The sequence below is a fragment of the Salmo salar genome, chromosome 01 (genome assembly GCF_965601325.2).
Source record: "Salmo salar chromosome 01, fSalSal1, whole genome shotgun sequence".
NCBI classification, from domain to species: domain Eukaryota; kingdom Metazoa; phylum Chordata; class Actinopteri; order Salmoniformes; family Salmonidae; genus Salmo; species Salmo salar.
Genome location: NC_138291.1, coordinates 141,547,854 through 141,563,142, shown reverse-complemented (window position 1 = coordinate 141,563,142; position 15,289 = coordinate 141,547,854). Strand labels below are relative to the sequence as shown.

General features: G+C 42.6%; 1 protein-coding gene across 3 annotated transcripts in view; it reads left to right on the top strand.

Annotated features, from left to right (window-relative positions):
- Positions 1–1,464: 1,464 nt before the first annotated feature.
- Positions 1,465–15,289, top strand: part of pp2bc (Serine/threonine-protein phosphatase 2B catalytic subunit) — a 28,912-nt gene continuing 15,087 nt past the window's right edge. Inside the window, exons 1-9 of one of the 3 annotated variants that reach the window (XM_014128458.3) lie at positions 1,465–2,096; positions 7,419–7,616; positions 7,799–7,923; positions 9,743–9,854; positions 9,984–10,129; positions 10,273–10,490; positions 10,603–10,697; positions 10,847–10,972; positions 11,062–11,139. In XM_014128458.3, the coding sequence (XP_013983933.1) occupies positions 2,036–2,096; positions 7,419–7,616; positions 7,799–7,923; positions 9,743–9,854; positions 9,984–10,129; positions 10,273–10,490; positions 10,603–10,697; positions 10,847–10,972; positions 11,062–11,139 (1,159 nt within the window). In that variant the 5' untranslated portion in view covers positions 1,465–2,035. 3 annotated transcript variants of the gene reach the window in all.

The following is a 15,289-nucleotide window of genomic DNA, read 5'->3' as shown; positions in this document are numbered from 1 at the left end:
ACTCAAACATACTGTTGTTGATATCCAGGTAATTTAAGCAGCTAACTTATCCAGAAGAGGTAAGATACCCTATCATCTGTATAAATTACTTTTCATATACTGTATACTTTTCCCAAAATCCCAAAGGTGTATAGTAATGAACATATAATGGTCAGTAAGTCTGTATGTCATTGTCCTTCTCACAGAACAAACTTTTCAGTGTATGTCTTACTGCTCTGGCAAGTCTAATGGATTCTGAATAATAGCTAAACACTTGAGAATTGCTATCTGTCTGATACCAGGGGACACAAGTGTATAAAATACATTTTCTGTTTATAATATTATAGGTGGATCAACAAGAACCTGAAAAGAGTGGAAATGTTGAGATAAGAGAACATTGCCATGTCTTCTTCTTCACACTTTAAAGCATGTCTATACTTACATGGCCAGAGTGAAGTTGAATTATCTTTTAGGGGGGGGTGGTGATGGGAAAAGTCTCGCTCATGATTGATTTCTCATATCATTGATGATGTCTTCTCTCCCAGAGTCCAAGCCTTATTGGAGCTCCATTGGCCCAACCCACTGGCACTACAGCTACCACCCGGACCATCTACTACCCTGTGCCCAGACCAGGGACTGTCTTAAACAACCCCTACAACCCACTACTACACATACCCCAACTACTACAACCCTTACAATGTGTTCAACATGTATAACTACGGCTTGAACCCTACTCCCTCTCAGTGCCTACACTCTGCCACCATTGTGACCAGTCTGCCCAAGCTAACCCGCTGAGGGGAGAGGAATAGGCCTACTCATCATCATGTGGAGGTCTCATGAGCTGTGCAGCACCTGGAGCAGATCACTTGGTACCTCTATGTGTAATTTGAGCCATTTCTCAATACAATAAAGACTTCAATCAACATCAGACATATCGTTTTATTCGTTGTAGGGGCAAGGTGGATTTCAATTGTTTTTTAAATAGTCAAAAACTGACAGTAGAGAGCAATTTCTTGCATGAGTCTGGTAAACGTCATTGTACTGAAGCCTACATCACTAGTGGCTAGCGACATCTAGTGTCCGATGAGTATATTGACTAAAACAACTGTTCTGAGAGGTGAATTGTCTGTTGAACCAGAAGTTAAGAAAAGCAGCGAAGGAACGGTGACACAGCAGGTTAGGTATGTAGGTGCGGAATGTCCAATAGCATGTCTATCCCTATGCATAAAAACGAGTTTATACATGCAAAATGTCCAAACAGCCTTAACAGCGTGCACGAACGTACATTTTCAAGACACTTGACCAATAATATGTTGGTATTGAAAGAAAACCAGTGTGTGTGTGTGTGTGTGTGTGCGGCCTACAAGCAGACAGGTGTGTCCTGTGTCCCATAAGTGTGTCCCATAGTGCGTGTCCCATAAGTGTGTGTCGGCAAGACAATAATACTACACTACCCACAACACCATGCGTTAGACAGACACAGCCATGTTGTAGGAAATCCGTTTGTGGTGGATTACAGTAATCCGACAGCAGAGTCTGGACGATACATTTGATCACGACCAAAACCCAAACCGAGAGGCCTGGACCAAATGAGGTACAGCCAAGAACAAACAGATGAAATTAAGACATGAACTGATGCGCGGTGTGTAAACCTGAGCAAAGTGACAGTGAGATTGGCTGGAAATCGTTTCCTGGACTGGAGCGGTCGATTCATCTGACAGAAATTGACAGCAGCTGGCTAGCTAACGTTACCTCCGCAGCGCAGGGCAGAGAGACAAGGCAGGAAAAAAGCTTTCATTTAGTGGTTAAAGTGATCTTCCCCTTTCCCTCCCCCTCACATCTACAGCTAGCTAACTAATTTACGCTCCTGCCTAGTTGATCTGCGCTGCCCTAGTCTGCAAGCCCGCTGCGGTAGAGGAAGGCTGCGGATCCAGAGGTGCTGTTCGAGCTAGCTAGCTAGCAGCACGGCTAGCTCATTTCACCAGCTAGCCTGCTAGCTACGCCGAGGAATTCACACCATTAGCTAGCTGTTTCCTGCTGGGGAAGATACACCGAGATGTCGGTGACGAAAGACCAAACGCCAACCAAACTGTCCACCACGGAGCGGCCCATTAAAGGTATACAATAGTATCTCTATTAATTCAGCAAGTGGTCGCAGAGAATTTAACGTTAGCTAGCTAGTTACACGATTATTACAGCTAGTTAGTTAACTAGCAATCAAGCTAACTAATTTAGCTAACTAGCTAGTTAGGTCATTGTTGTTCACTGTTTGGCTTGTTTGGCGCAAGTGGGATAATATGGCATCTGTTTATTTCCTAGCATCCCTTGCTAGCTTGTTAGCCTGCAGTACTAGTAGGAGGACATGACATATCATGATAGAATGTCAAGCAGCTAGCTAGTAAATATTTGACACCAAATAACTTAGATTTGGCCATTAATCTTGGACTAACAAACTAGGTAGTCAACTGTTTTTGAGCCTCCTAGTCCCAGCTTGATTTTATTTTTGTTGAATCTGACTGAACTTAAATAAATGTTTGATGTATATCTGGTTCAATAGACGTGTGTGTGTGTGTGTGAGAGAGAGAGAGAAAAAGAGAGGGTGTGTGTGTGTGTGTGATGGTCTACACACACACACATACGGTTCCTGCGGCATATGCTGAATGACTGTCAGTGGACTGAGTGCCATAGAGCGGGTCTTTTTGATTTACAGCCTGGGTGGCTTATTAGGAGAGGGGGGGGATTTGCTTTGCTACCAAATTGCAGCATTTGCTTTTGAAGTATCTGCTTATATTTGTAATGGACTTGAATGGTACAGCATGCAGATGGCAGGCCTAACAGTGCATAGCTACTGCTCTGTCTCAACTGTAACAGGTAGCAGGTACTGTGTGTAGCCTGATCTAACCCTGATCTATATTATGAAAATAACAACAGGACTCATGGACTTTGGGTTAGGCCACAGGGACTGACGAGGAGTAAGTAGTGACCTCTGGCTTTATGACAATGTCCTTTGTTGTGGACCCAGAGAGAGAGTGTGAGTGAGTGATAGGCTCAGTGGGTAAATGGTGCTTAGGAGCATGAAGATGATGTCATTATACCTGCATCTCTCAGACGCTGCCAGGCTAACCATCATCCTACAGAAAGCACTAGGCTATATACGATCACATTGCTAGCCCTCACACACTCATACATAGGTCTATAGCATGACTCTGACATGACCACTGACCTCCCTGGCTGTGACTGACCAAGATGCTCCCCCCTCCCTCCACTGCTCAGACCGTTCTACCTCCATTCTTGCTTCTTGCTCCCTTATCTTTTGATTTTGTTGTATTTCGTCTTATTAATTGAAATTCTTTTCTTGTATGTGTTAGTCTACTCTAATTCAGCTTTTAGCTGGCATAGTACACATTCAATTACATTTAAAAAATATTATTTAAATTATATACACACACACAATGTAACGTGTGTAAATCACAATCTGCTTAATCTGATGTTACCTGTAGTTTTAAATGTATTTTTATAGCATTTAAAATAGAAAGTTGGCAGAACACATCTCTCATGCTAATATTTTGATTAGTGGCAGACCGTTGTTTGTCCAAATAATGCAGCCTATGCCTTTAAATGTTTCTGGTACAACGCGAGCATGCATTTTAAAAGAATTGGCTGCGATCAATAATCCGTTTTGGTCAGAGGTGTGTGTGGGCGTCTGTGTGGGTGGGTTGTCAATGCTCTGTGAGGGTTGATGTTTTGACCTTTTGGCTTATTTACCGATGGTAACCTGATCAGGCCAGCCAGCTGCATCGCTCTGCCTGTGTAACGACTATGTCTTCATACATGCATGTATGGATATGGGCCCTGATGCAGGTCCCAGGGAAGAACTCTATCATATACAGTAGCTATGCCCGGGACTAGAGTGTGTTTAGTGTGGAGTCACTCTGGATAAGATGAACCAATATTCAGTGTATGGGTTAGATATGATGAACTAGTTTAGTGTGACATGATTGGCTCAGTCTGTCTGTGTGACCTGCTTCTGTTTTGAAGTTTTACACTAACTAGATCACTCGGCCGAGAAAGGCGATAGAGATGTATAGCCAGACCGAAGGGAATAAATATTTTTACAATTTTCATAGGGGAAATTATGGATGCAATACCTGGCCCCATGCCGACGATAACATAAAAGACTGGGTTCTAATGAATGAATGGTAGATTATTAATGTGGTTAGGACTTAACACTTAATATAGCCCCGAGACAGAGAGAAGAGAGAGAGACACAGATAGAGATGGTTATTTGCCAGTCAAACCTGCTCTTCCTGATAAAATAACTAGTCCTCATGCAAATGTGACGCTCTATTCTTACCCACTGACTCAGCCATGCAGTACACCCATAAACGCTCTCTCTTTCTCTAGAGCCAACACCTCTTTATGTGAAAGGATGGGCACCCTGAGGTCTCCAGAGGGTGTGTCCTGGGGTTCAATTGACCAATGGATACATTAGGGTGTGGGTCCTGGGGTCAATTGACCAACAGATGCTTGAGGGTGTTTAATGCACCAATTATTTACAGTAGTTAGCAAGTTGGTGTTAGTAGTAGAGGTCGACTGATTATGATTTTTCAACGCCGATAATGATTATTGGAGGACCAAAAAAAGCTGATACCGATTAATCTGCCATTTTTTAAAATTTATATTAAAAAAATATATAATATATATTTGTAATAATGACAATTACAGCAATACTGAATGAAGGAACACTTATTTTAATATAATACATAATCGATTTAGTCTCAAATAAATAATGAAACATGTTAAATTTGGTTTAAATAATGCAAAAACACAGTTGGGGAAGAAAGTAAAAGTGCAATATGTGCCATGTAAAAAAGCTAACGTTTAAGTTCCTTGCTCAGAACATGAGAACATATCAACGCTGGTGGTTCAATATTCCCAGTTAAGTTTTAGGTTGTAGTTATTATAGGAGTTATGACGCGTCGACTATTTCTCTCTATACCATTTGTATTTCATATACTTTTTGACTATTGGATGTTCTTATAGGTACTTTAGTATTGCCAGCCTAATCTCGGGAGTTGATAGGTTTGAAGTCAAAAACAGCGCTGTGCCTCAAGCATTGCTAAGAGCTGCTGGCAAATGCAGGAAAGTGCTGTTTGAATGAATGCTTACGAGCCTGCTGCTGCCTACCACCGCTCAGACTGCTCTATCAAATATCAAATCATAGACTCAATTATAATATAATAAGCACAGAAATACGAGCCTTTGGTCATTTAATATGGTCAAATCCGGAAACTATAATTTCGAAAACAAAACATTTATTCTTTCAGTAAAATACGGAAACGTTGCGTATTTTAATCGAATGGGTGGCAACCCTAAGTCTGTTACATTGCACAACCTTTAATGTTATGTCATAATTATGTAATATTCTGGCAAATTAGTTCATAGTTAGCAACGAGCCAGACGGCCCAAACTGTTGCATATACCCTGACTCTGCTTGCACTGAACGCAAGAGAAGTGACACAATTTCCCTAGTTAATATTGCCTGCTAACATGAATTTCTTTTAACTAAATATACAGGTTTTAAAAAAGATACTTCTGTGTATTGATTTTAAGAAAGTCATTGATGTTTATGGTTAGGTACATTTGTGCAAAGATTGTACTTTTATCGGCAATGCGCTTTTGTTAAATCATTTCCCGTTTGGCGAAGATGAAGTAGGCTGTGATTCGATGATAAATTAACAGGCACCGCATTGATTACAGTTAAAGTCAGAAGTTTACATACACTTAGGTTGGAGTCATTAAAACTCGTTTTTCATCCACTCCACAAATTTCTTGTTAGAACAAACTATAGTTTTGGCAAGTCAATTAAGACATCTACTTTGTGCATGACACAATATTTCCAACAATTGTTTACAGACAGATTATTTCACTTATAATTCACTGTATCACAATTCCAGTGGGTCAGAAGTTTACATAAACTAAGTTGACTGTGCCTTTAAACTGCTTGGAAAATTCCAGAAAATGATGTCATGGCTTTAGAAGCTTCTGATAGGCTAATTGACATCATTTGAGTCAATTGGAAGTGTACCTGTGGATGTATTTCAAGGCCTACCTTCAAACTCAGTGCCTCTTTGCTTGACATCATGGGAAAATCAAAAGAAATCAGCCAAGACCTCAGAAACAAAATTGTAGTCCTCCACAAGTCTGGTTCATCCTAGAGAGCAATTTCCAAATGTCTGAAGGTACCACGTTCATCTGTACAAACGATAGTACAGAAGTATAAACACCATGGGACCACGCAGCCGTCATACCACTCAGGAAGGAGACGCATTGTATCCTAGAGATGAATGTACTTTGGTGCGAAAAGTGCAAATCAATCCCAGAACAACAGCAAAGGACCTTGTGAAGATTCTGGAGGAAACGGGTACAAAAGTTTCTATATCCACAGTAAAACTAGTTGTATATCGACATAACCTGAAGGCCGCTCAGCAAGGAAGAAGCCACTGCTCCAAAACTGCCATTAAAAAAAACAGACTACAGTTTGCAACTGCACATGGGACAAAGATTGTACTTTTTAGAGAAATGTCCTCTGGTCTGATGAAACAAAAAAAGGTCTCAGTTACACCAGCTCTGTCTGTAGGAATGGGCCAAAATTCACCCAACTTATTGTGGGAAGCTTGTGGAAGGCTACCCAAAATGTTTGACCCAAGTTAAACAATTTAAAGGCAATGCTACCAAATACTAATTGAGTCTATGTACAATTCTGACCCATTGGGAATGTGATGAAAGAAAAAAAAAAGCTGAAATAAATAATTCTCTCTACTATTATTCTGACATGTCACATTCTTAAAATAAAGGGGTGATCCAAACTGACCTAAGACAGGGAATTTGTTACTATGATTAAATGTCAGGAATTGTGAAAATCTGAGTTTAAATGTATTTGGCTGAGGTGTATGTAAACTTCCGACTTCAACTGTATATGCAACGCAGGACAAGCTAGTTAACCTAGTAATATCATCAAGCATGTGTAGTTTTTTTTTTTTATAAGATAAGTTTAATGCTAGCTAGCAACTTACCTTGGCTCCTTGCAGCCACAAGGTCCTTTTGAAGCTGCACTCGTGTAACAAGGGGTCAGCCTGCCACGCAGTTTCCTTGCGGATCGCAACGTAATCGGCCATAATTAAATGAAAACTTGAAATCGGCCCTAATTAATCAGCCTGCCGATGAATTGGTCGACCTCTAGTTAGTAGTGTGTATTCGGTTAATCCAGGCTGCATCACATCCGGCTGTGATTCGGAGTCCCATAGGGCTGCGCACAATTAGCCCAGCATCTTCCGGGTTTGGCCGGGGTAGGCCATCATTGTAAATAAGAATTTGTTCTTAACTGACTTGCCTAGTTTAAATAAATAAATAACAAATGTTGTTTTATTGTGTTGTAGCGGTGCCCTACCCCCCTGGTTCCAGGCTGACTGTAAAGGATCTGTATGTAGATGGGAAGCCCAGTGTTGAGGTACTGAAGAGCCATCTGGTTAAGGAGGGCCGCCTTGAGGAGGAAGCAGCTCTACGCATCATCACTGATGGAGCCAACATCCTGCGACAAGAGAAATGCATGCTGGAGGTGGAAGCACCTATTACAGGTAACCTCAGACCTCTAATTAACCCCTAACATATTCAGACAGACAGACCTCTAACGTGTGTGTGTGTGTGTGTGTGTGTGTGTGTGTGTGTGTGTGTGTGTGTGTGTGTGTGTGTGTGTGTGTGTGTGTGTGTGTGTGTGTGTGTGTGTGTGTGTGTGTGTGTGTGTGTGTGTGTGTTGCAGTGTGTGGGGATGTCCATGGCCAGTTCTTTGACCTGATGAAGCTGTTTGAGGTGGGCGGCTCGCCCAACAGCACCCGCTACCTGTTCCTGGGGGACTATGTTGATCGAGGGTACTTCAGCATCGAGGTCAGTGTGTGTTTCAGCATCTGCTGTTTCATCTGACATTTGGAGTCATGGCCTGTTACACAGCCTTGAGTCGCAGGGCTTAGGAGCACGTCTTTAAATAGACAGGAAGCACACTACCCAGTACCACCGCCCTCCCCCACACAGACAAACAGAAACACACACTACCCTCCCTAACCCAACACACACTGTTGGGTTTTGTGTCCCACTTTAAAAATATTGTGGGAAGGCTGTGAATAGCATGTATTCTAATGAATTAAAGAGATACTCCGGTACTTTTGTAGTTCTGAAAGTAGCACTGTAGAGCCAGTAGTTGTGAAAGTAGCGCTTTAGAGACAAGTGGTCCCTGAAAATTCCATACTACGTCACATAGTGTATGTGAAGATATGTGCCCCACGTCATTGCTCTCCTTCTTTCTGCTGTGTGTGCATCTTGCTAGCTCTCAATCAAATGGCAAGGAACTGAATCTCATTGCCTAGAACTTAAATTGCTAGGAGCCTGGCGCACGGGGGGGAAATGTGGGAAAAGTTGGCCTTTATCCTAGCTGTGGTGATCATCGCTAACGCTAGCATCATGATAGGAATCATAGCTGAAGCTAGCATCATGATAGGAATCGTAGCTGAAGCTAGCGTCATGATAGGAATCGTAGCTGAAGCTAGCGTCATGATAGGAATCGTAGCTGAAGCTAGCGTCATGATAGGAATCGTAGCTGAAGCTAGCGTCATGATAGGAATCGTAGCTGAAGCTAGCGTCATGATAGGAATCGTAGCTGAAGCTAGCGTCATGATAGGAATCGTAGCTGAAGCTAGCGTCATGATAGGAATCGTAGCTGAAGCTAGCGTCATGATAGGAATCGTAGCTGAAGCTAGCGTCTTGATAGGAATCGTAGCTGAAGCTAGCGTCATGATAGGAATCGTAGCTGAAGCTAGCGTCATGATAGGAATCGTAGCCGAAGCTAGCGTCATGATAGGAATCGTAGCCGAAGCTAGCGTCATGATAGGAATCGTAGCCGAAGCTAGCGTCATGATAGGAATCGTAGCCGAAGCTAGCGTCATGATAGGAGTCGTAGCCGAAGCTAGCGTCATGATAGGGGTCGCAGCCGAAGCTAGCGTCATGATAGGGGTCGCAGCCGAAGCTAGCGTCAGGATAGGGGTCGCAGCCGAAGCTAGCGTCAGGATAGGGGTCGCAGCCGAAGCTAGCGTCAGGATAGGGGTCGCAGCCGAAGCTAGCGTCAGGATAGGGGTCGCAGCCGAAGCTAGCGTCAGGATAGGGGTCGCAGCCAACGCTAGCGTCAGGATAGGGGTCGCAGCCAACGCTAGCGTCAGGATAGGGGTCGCAGCCAACGCTAGCGTCAGGATAGGGGTCGCAGCCAACGCTAGCGTCAGGATAGGGGTCGCAGCCAACGCTAGCGTCAGGATAGGGGTCGCAGCCAACGCTAGCGTCAGGATAGGGGTCGCAGCCAACGCTAGCGTCAGGATAGGGGTCGCAGCCAACGCTAGCGTCAGGATAGGGGTCGCAGCCAACGCTAGCGTCAGGATAGGGGTCGTAGCCAACGCTAGCGTCAGGATAGGGGTCGTAGCCAACGCTAGCGTCAGGATAGGGGTCGTAGCCAACGCTAGCGTCAGGATAGGGGTCGTAGCCAACGCTAGCGTCAGGATAGGGGTCGTAGCCAACGCTAGCGTCAGGATAGGAGTCGTAGCCAACGCTAGCGTCAGGATAGGAATCGTAGCTAGCTATCGTTAGCATTTTAGCCATGATTCTTATTATGATACTAACGTTAGCATCATGAGAGGGATCTCACACACACTCTTTCTATCTTCAGTGTGTGTTGTTCCTGTGGACTCTGAAGATCAACCACCCCACCACTCTGTTCCTACTCAGAGGAAACCATGAGTGCCGACATCTCACAGAGTACTTCACCTTTAAACAAGAGTGTGAGTGGTCCTTGTGTATTTAGTGTGAGTGGTCCTTGTGTATTTAGTGTGTGCGCCTGTGTGGGTGTGCCTATGTGTGGGTGGGTGCATGGGTGGAATAGTAATAATGTCCTCTTTGTTGTGTTCTAGGTAAGATAAAGTACTCTGAGCGTGTGTATGATGCGTGTATGGAGGCGTTTGACTGCCTTCCCTTGGCTGCGCTCCTCAACCAGCAGTTCCTATGTGTCCACGGAGGCCTGAGCCCTGAAATCACCTGCCTGGATGACATACGCAAGGTATGACCCCTGACCTCTCATCCCTGACCTGCTCTGGGTTAACTTAATCATTTTAATTGGTTTAGCTGGCTATGTTAAGTGTTTTAACTGTGTTTAATTGGGAAACCCTGTAGATCAACTTTGTTTAACTCTGTGTTGACCAGCTGGATCGGTTTAAGGAGCCCCCTGCATTCGGACCCATGTGTGACCTGCTGTGGTCGGACCCTGGAGAAGACTACGGCTCTGAGAAGACCCAGGAACACTTTGCTCATAACTCTGTTAGAGGCTGCTCCTACTTCTACAGTTACCCAGCAGTATGTGACTTTCTGATGAACAATAATCTGCTGTCAGTAATAAGAGCACATGAAGCCCAGGACGCTGGGTGAGTATTATCCATAATATGACGCATGAATAATAATAATATTAATAGTAGTAGTAGTATAATACTGTTTCGTGATATAAAGAGTGTATTTCCTGTTTAATGTGTATTTCAGGTATAGAATGTACAGGAAAAGCCAGACGACAGGTTTTCCTTCTCTGATCACGATCTTCTCTGCTCCGAATTACCTGGACGTGTACAACAACAAAGGTAAACAAATTACCAAGGCCACACTCCATTTCAAACCACGACAACAGGGAAGAAACCATGACAACAAGGTAGAAACCATGACAACGGGATAGAAACCATGGCAACATAGGGTAGATAGATTATGTATATATGTGTGTGTGTCCTTGTAGCGGCAGTGCTGAAGTATGAGAACAACGTGATGAACATCAGGCAGTTCAACTGCTCCCCCCATCCCTACTGGCTGCCCAACTTCATGGACGTCTTCACCTGGTCTCTGCCCTTCGTAGGCGAGAAAGGTGAGTGTGTGTGTGATAACTTCGGGCTCCATGTTACCTTTGCAAAACTGACCTGTGAGATGATGTGGTGTGTGTGTGTGTTCCTACAGTGACAGAGATGCTGGTTAACGTGCTCAACATCTGCTCTGACGACGAGCTCATGTCTGAAGGAGACGACACCTGCGAGGGTAAAAAAAAAAAAACACACGCTGTTAAGAACTTTTTTTTTATATTGACTTTCAATGTAAGCAAATGATGAGGAGAGGCTGAAATAGCAGCATTTTGTTTCTTCAAGGAGGAACTGAAACTTAGGGAAGTGAAGTTGTTTTTGACTGAAGTGCATTATTGCTCATCACAGAGCAGCAGTAGATGTGAAGGTAAATAGACAGATATAAAGGGTTGTTAAAACAAAGATCTGTATATAATGACTAGGGATAGGGGTTTGAAATAATTTCACTATTGGAATAGTATCATGCATTTTTTTGCCGGATATTCGAAATACATGTGACTCTTCTAACCTGAGCACTGCTGCGTGAGGGATAAAGACTGCCACGCTATCGCTGCAGCTGCAGATGGGCCGGTTTATAATTTATGAGATGGGAACGAGCAGACGGGGGAGGAGAGAACAACTCTACTACAGCCTAGACTATCTAACTTGTAGCAGCCACAATGTTATTTATGATCCCATATAACAGTGCCTGTCTTGACTGGAGTAGCCTAGAGAAGCTAGCTAGTTGAGGCCACATGCTGTACTTTCTCCCAAACCCCATTCAGATAAACAACAGCCTACCTATTGGTTGCTCGTTGTAGCCTACTCCTTCTCATTTCTGTAACTTTTAATTCTGTAATTTCATCCATTTTGCATTGCTTTAGTAAACTCTCACTCCACTTGCTACACGCTGAGCCAATTTTCCCCCTTGATTGGCCAACAAAAACAACAAGTTACACACATGAAGGCTACTGGTCATCTGTCAGTATTTTTATGGGGCGCACCGTGCACATTGTGAAAACTTTGTTGTTTTATGAAATTAATCATTTGAAATGTCATGGTATATTCTTGTATGCAACTATGTCACATGAATATTGCATTTATTTTTATTAGAAAAAGCCTTTTCGGGTATAAAATAGGCCTATCATTGTTTTCTCGCTAAAATGTATACTCTCACAAGTATTCGAATACTGGCATCCGTTCAAATATTCAAAGAACCGTACACATCCCTAAAATTGACGAGATGCTCATCTTCCCACCCTTGAGTTGTCTCAAAGGCAGGAAGGCAGGCGACAAGCTTAGGTGCAAGATAAGGCCATAGAACCACATTGGGTTATTTTGGACAGATTTTGGCGAAAAGTGAAACATCTTGCTTCGCCTCTTCCTCTGGTTAAAAGTATCAATTATAAGTCTGAGACTGAAGGTCTGCTTTTAAAGAGCAACTGCCCCTAAAAACCAACTTCTCATTTAGAAAATAGCCTATGTGGTGTTAATATTTGTCAGAATATGAGTCAGAAATATTTATTCTACTCTCAAAATGTACTATTAAGTGTAAATAAGAACATTTTGGTCGTAAAGTCCGTCTCATCAAAACGGCGTGTTGTGAGATTTGTGGACAAGACAGTGTTGTGTGATTTGTGGACGAGACAGTATCACAACGTGAATGAAAGTGGGGTTTGTTTCAAATCAAACCACATGCCCCCAGCTGGCTGCACACAAGTAATGATCAATTCTGAGTGCAGCTGCACGCGACCGTATCGTAATGCCTGTGGTAAATTTAGCCTAGGGACCATCGGTAAATTACACAATGACTTATAAACCTCAAACCAACTATATATTTTTTAGAAATTCATGTACACATTTTGAAAGCGTTTAATGATAACTAAAAGGTGTGCCAACATGGAAATATTGACTCGTTTACATTATGTAATCGAACACAAACTAGCCCCGGGGATATAGTGCCTTCAGAAAGTATTCATACCCCTTGACTTATTTCACATTTTGTTTTACTGCCTGAATTCAAATTAATATTATTTAAAAAAATAAAATCTCACCCATTTACACACTTGCCATATACAGTTGAAGTCGGAAATTTACATACACTTAGGTTGGAGTCATTGAAACTCGTTTTTCAACCACTTCACAAATTTCTTAACAAACTATAGTTTTGGCAAGTCGGTTAGGACATTTACTTTGTGCATGACACAAGTAATTATTAAGATTATTTCACTTATAATTCGTTGTATCACAATTCCAGTGGGTCAGAAGTATACAATACACAAAGTTGACTGTGCCTTTAAACAGCTTGGAAAATTCCAGAAAATGATGTCATGGCTTTAGAAGCTTCTGATAGGCTAGTTGACATAATTTGAGTCAATTGGAGGTGTACCTGTGGATGTATTTCAGGGCCTAACTTCAAACTCAGTGCCTCTTTGCTTGACATCATGGGAAAATCAAAAGAAATCAGCCAAGACCTCAGAAACAAAATTGTAGACCTCCACAAGTCTGGTTCATCCTTGGGAGCAATTTCCAAACGCCTGAAGGTACCACGTTCATCTGTACAAACAATAGTACGCGAGTATAAACACCATGGGATCACGCAGCCGTCATACCGCTCAGGAAGGAGACACGTTCTCTCTCCTGGAGACGACCGTACATTGGTGCAAAAAGTGCAAATCAATTCCAGAACAACAGCAAAGGACCTTGTGAAGATGCTGGAGGAAACGGGTACAAAAGTACCTATATCCACAGTAAAACGATTCCTATATCGACATAACCTGAAAGGCCGCTCAGGAAGGAAGAAGCCACTGCTCCAAAACCGCCATGGTCTGAATGAAACAAAAATATTACTTTTTGGCCATGATGACCATTGTTATGTTTGGAGGAAAAAGGGGGAGGCTTGCAAGTCGAAGAACACCATCCCAACCGTGAAGCATGGGGGTGGCAGCATCATATTGTGGGGGTGTTTTGCTGCAGAAGGGACTGGTGCAGTTCACAAAATAGATGGCATCATGAGGGAGGAAAATTATGTGGATATATTGAAGCAACATCTCAAGACATCAGTCTGGAAGTTAAAGCTTGGTCGCTAATGGGTCTTCCAAATGGACAATGACCCCAAACATTCTTCCAAAGTTGTGGCAAGATGGCTTAAGGACAACAAAGTCAAGGTATTGGAGTGGCCATCACAAAGCCCTGACCTCAATCCTACAGAAAATGTGTGGGCAGAACTGAAAAAACGTGTGCGAGCAAGGAGGCCTACAAACCTGACTCAGTTACACCAGCTCTGTGAGGAGGAATGGGCCATAATTCACCCAAATTATTATGGGAAGCTTGTGGAAGGCTACCCAAAACAATTGACCCAAGTTAAACAATTTAAAGGCAACGCTACCGAATACTAATTGAGTGTATGTAAATGTATAAGCCGCAATTTTTTTCCCACGCTTTGAACCCCGCGGCTTAAACAATGACGCGGCTAATATATGGATTTTTCCCGCTTTAAATTTTTTTCTACAAAAAAAAACACATTCTGTGACGTGCTCAGTTTTTTGGCGGCATGAAGCTTTCATTAGACCAATGAAATTGCCGAACGGGTTAAGGTCAAACAACTTTTTTGTTTACTGTTTAGATTAAATCGACCGCTCTCAAACTTCCCATCATTCTGATTACGGTAGTCATTTTGTCACCCTCATCATGGCAAAGACACGGAGAAATGCATATGATGCAGCTTTCAAGTTGAAGGCGATTGATCTGGCTGTTGGAAAAGGAAATAGAGCTGCTGCACGGGAGCTTGGTCTTAATGAGTCGATGGTAAGACGTTGGAAACAGCAGCGTGAGGAATTGACTCAGTGCAGAAAGACAACTAAAGCTTACTGCAATTTTTTTTTTTTTTTTTTTTACAAGCCGTGTTTCGTTAAAGCCTGTGTAAAGTTCATTTGTTTCAATATACCGGTAGGCACCTGCGGCTTATAGACATGTGCGGCTTATTTATGTTCAAAATAATATATATTTTTTTAATTCAATGGGTGCGGCTTATATTCAGGTGCGCTTAATAGTCCGGAAATTACAGTATCTTTGTTTCATAGTACAGTTTCTTCTTCTTTTTGTTCGGTTTAGTCACATTATTATTCAATGTACAGTGTGTTTGCCAATCGGCTGTGCAGCCAGATTTATTTGCCATTCCCTTTGCCTCATCCCTCTCAACCCTACAATTTTTCAATTCCACATCAATCCACACTGATTTAAAATGTTTTTACATACATTTTCTTAGTAGGTGCATGCTTATTTAGTAACTGGAATAAGCAATTTCATAAATGTGTGAAGTACAGCGTCTGGTTGCTCCTCATTATCCA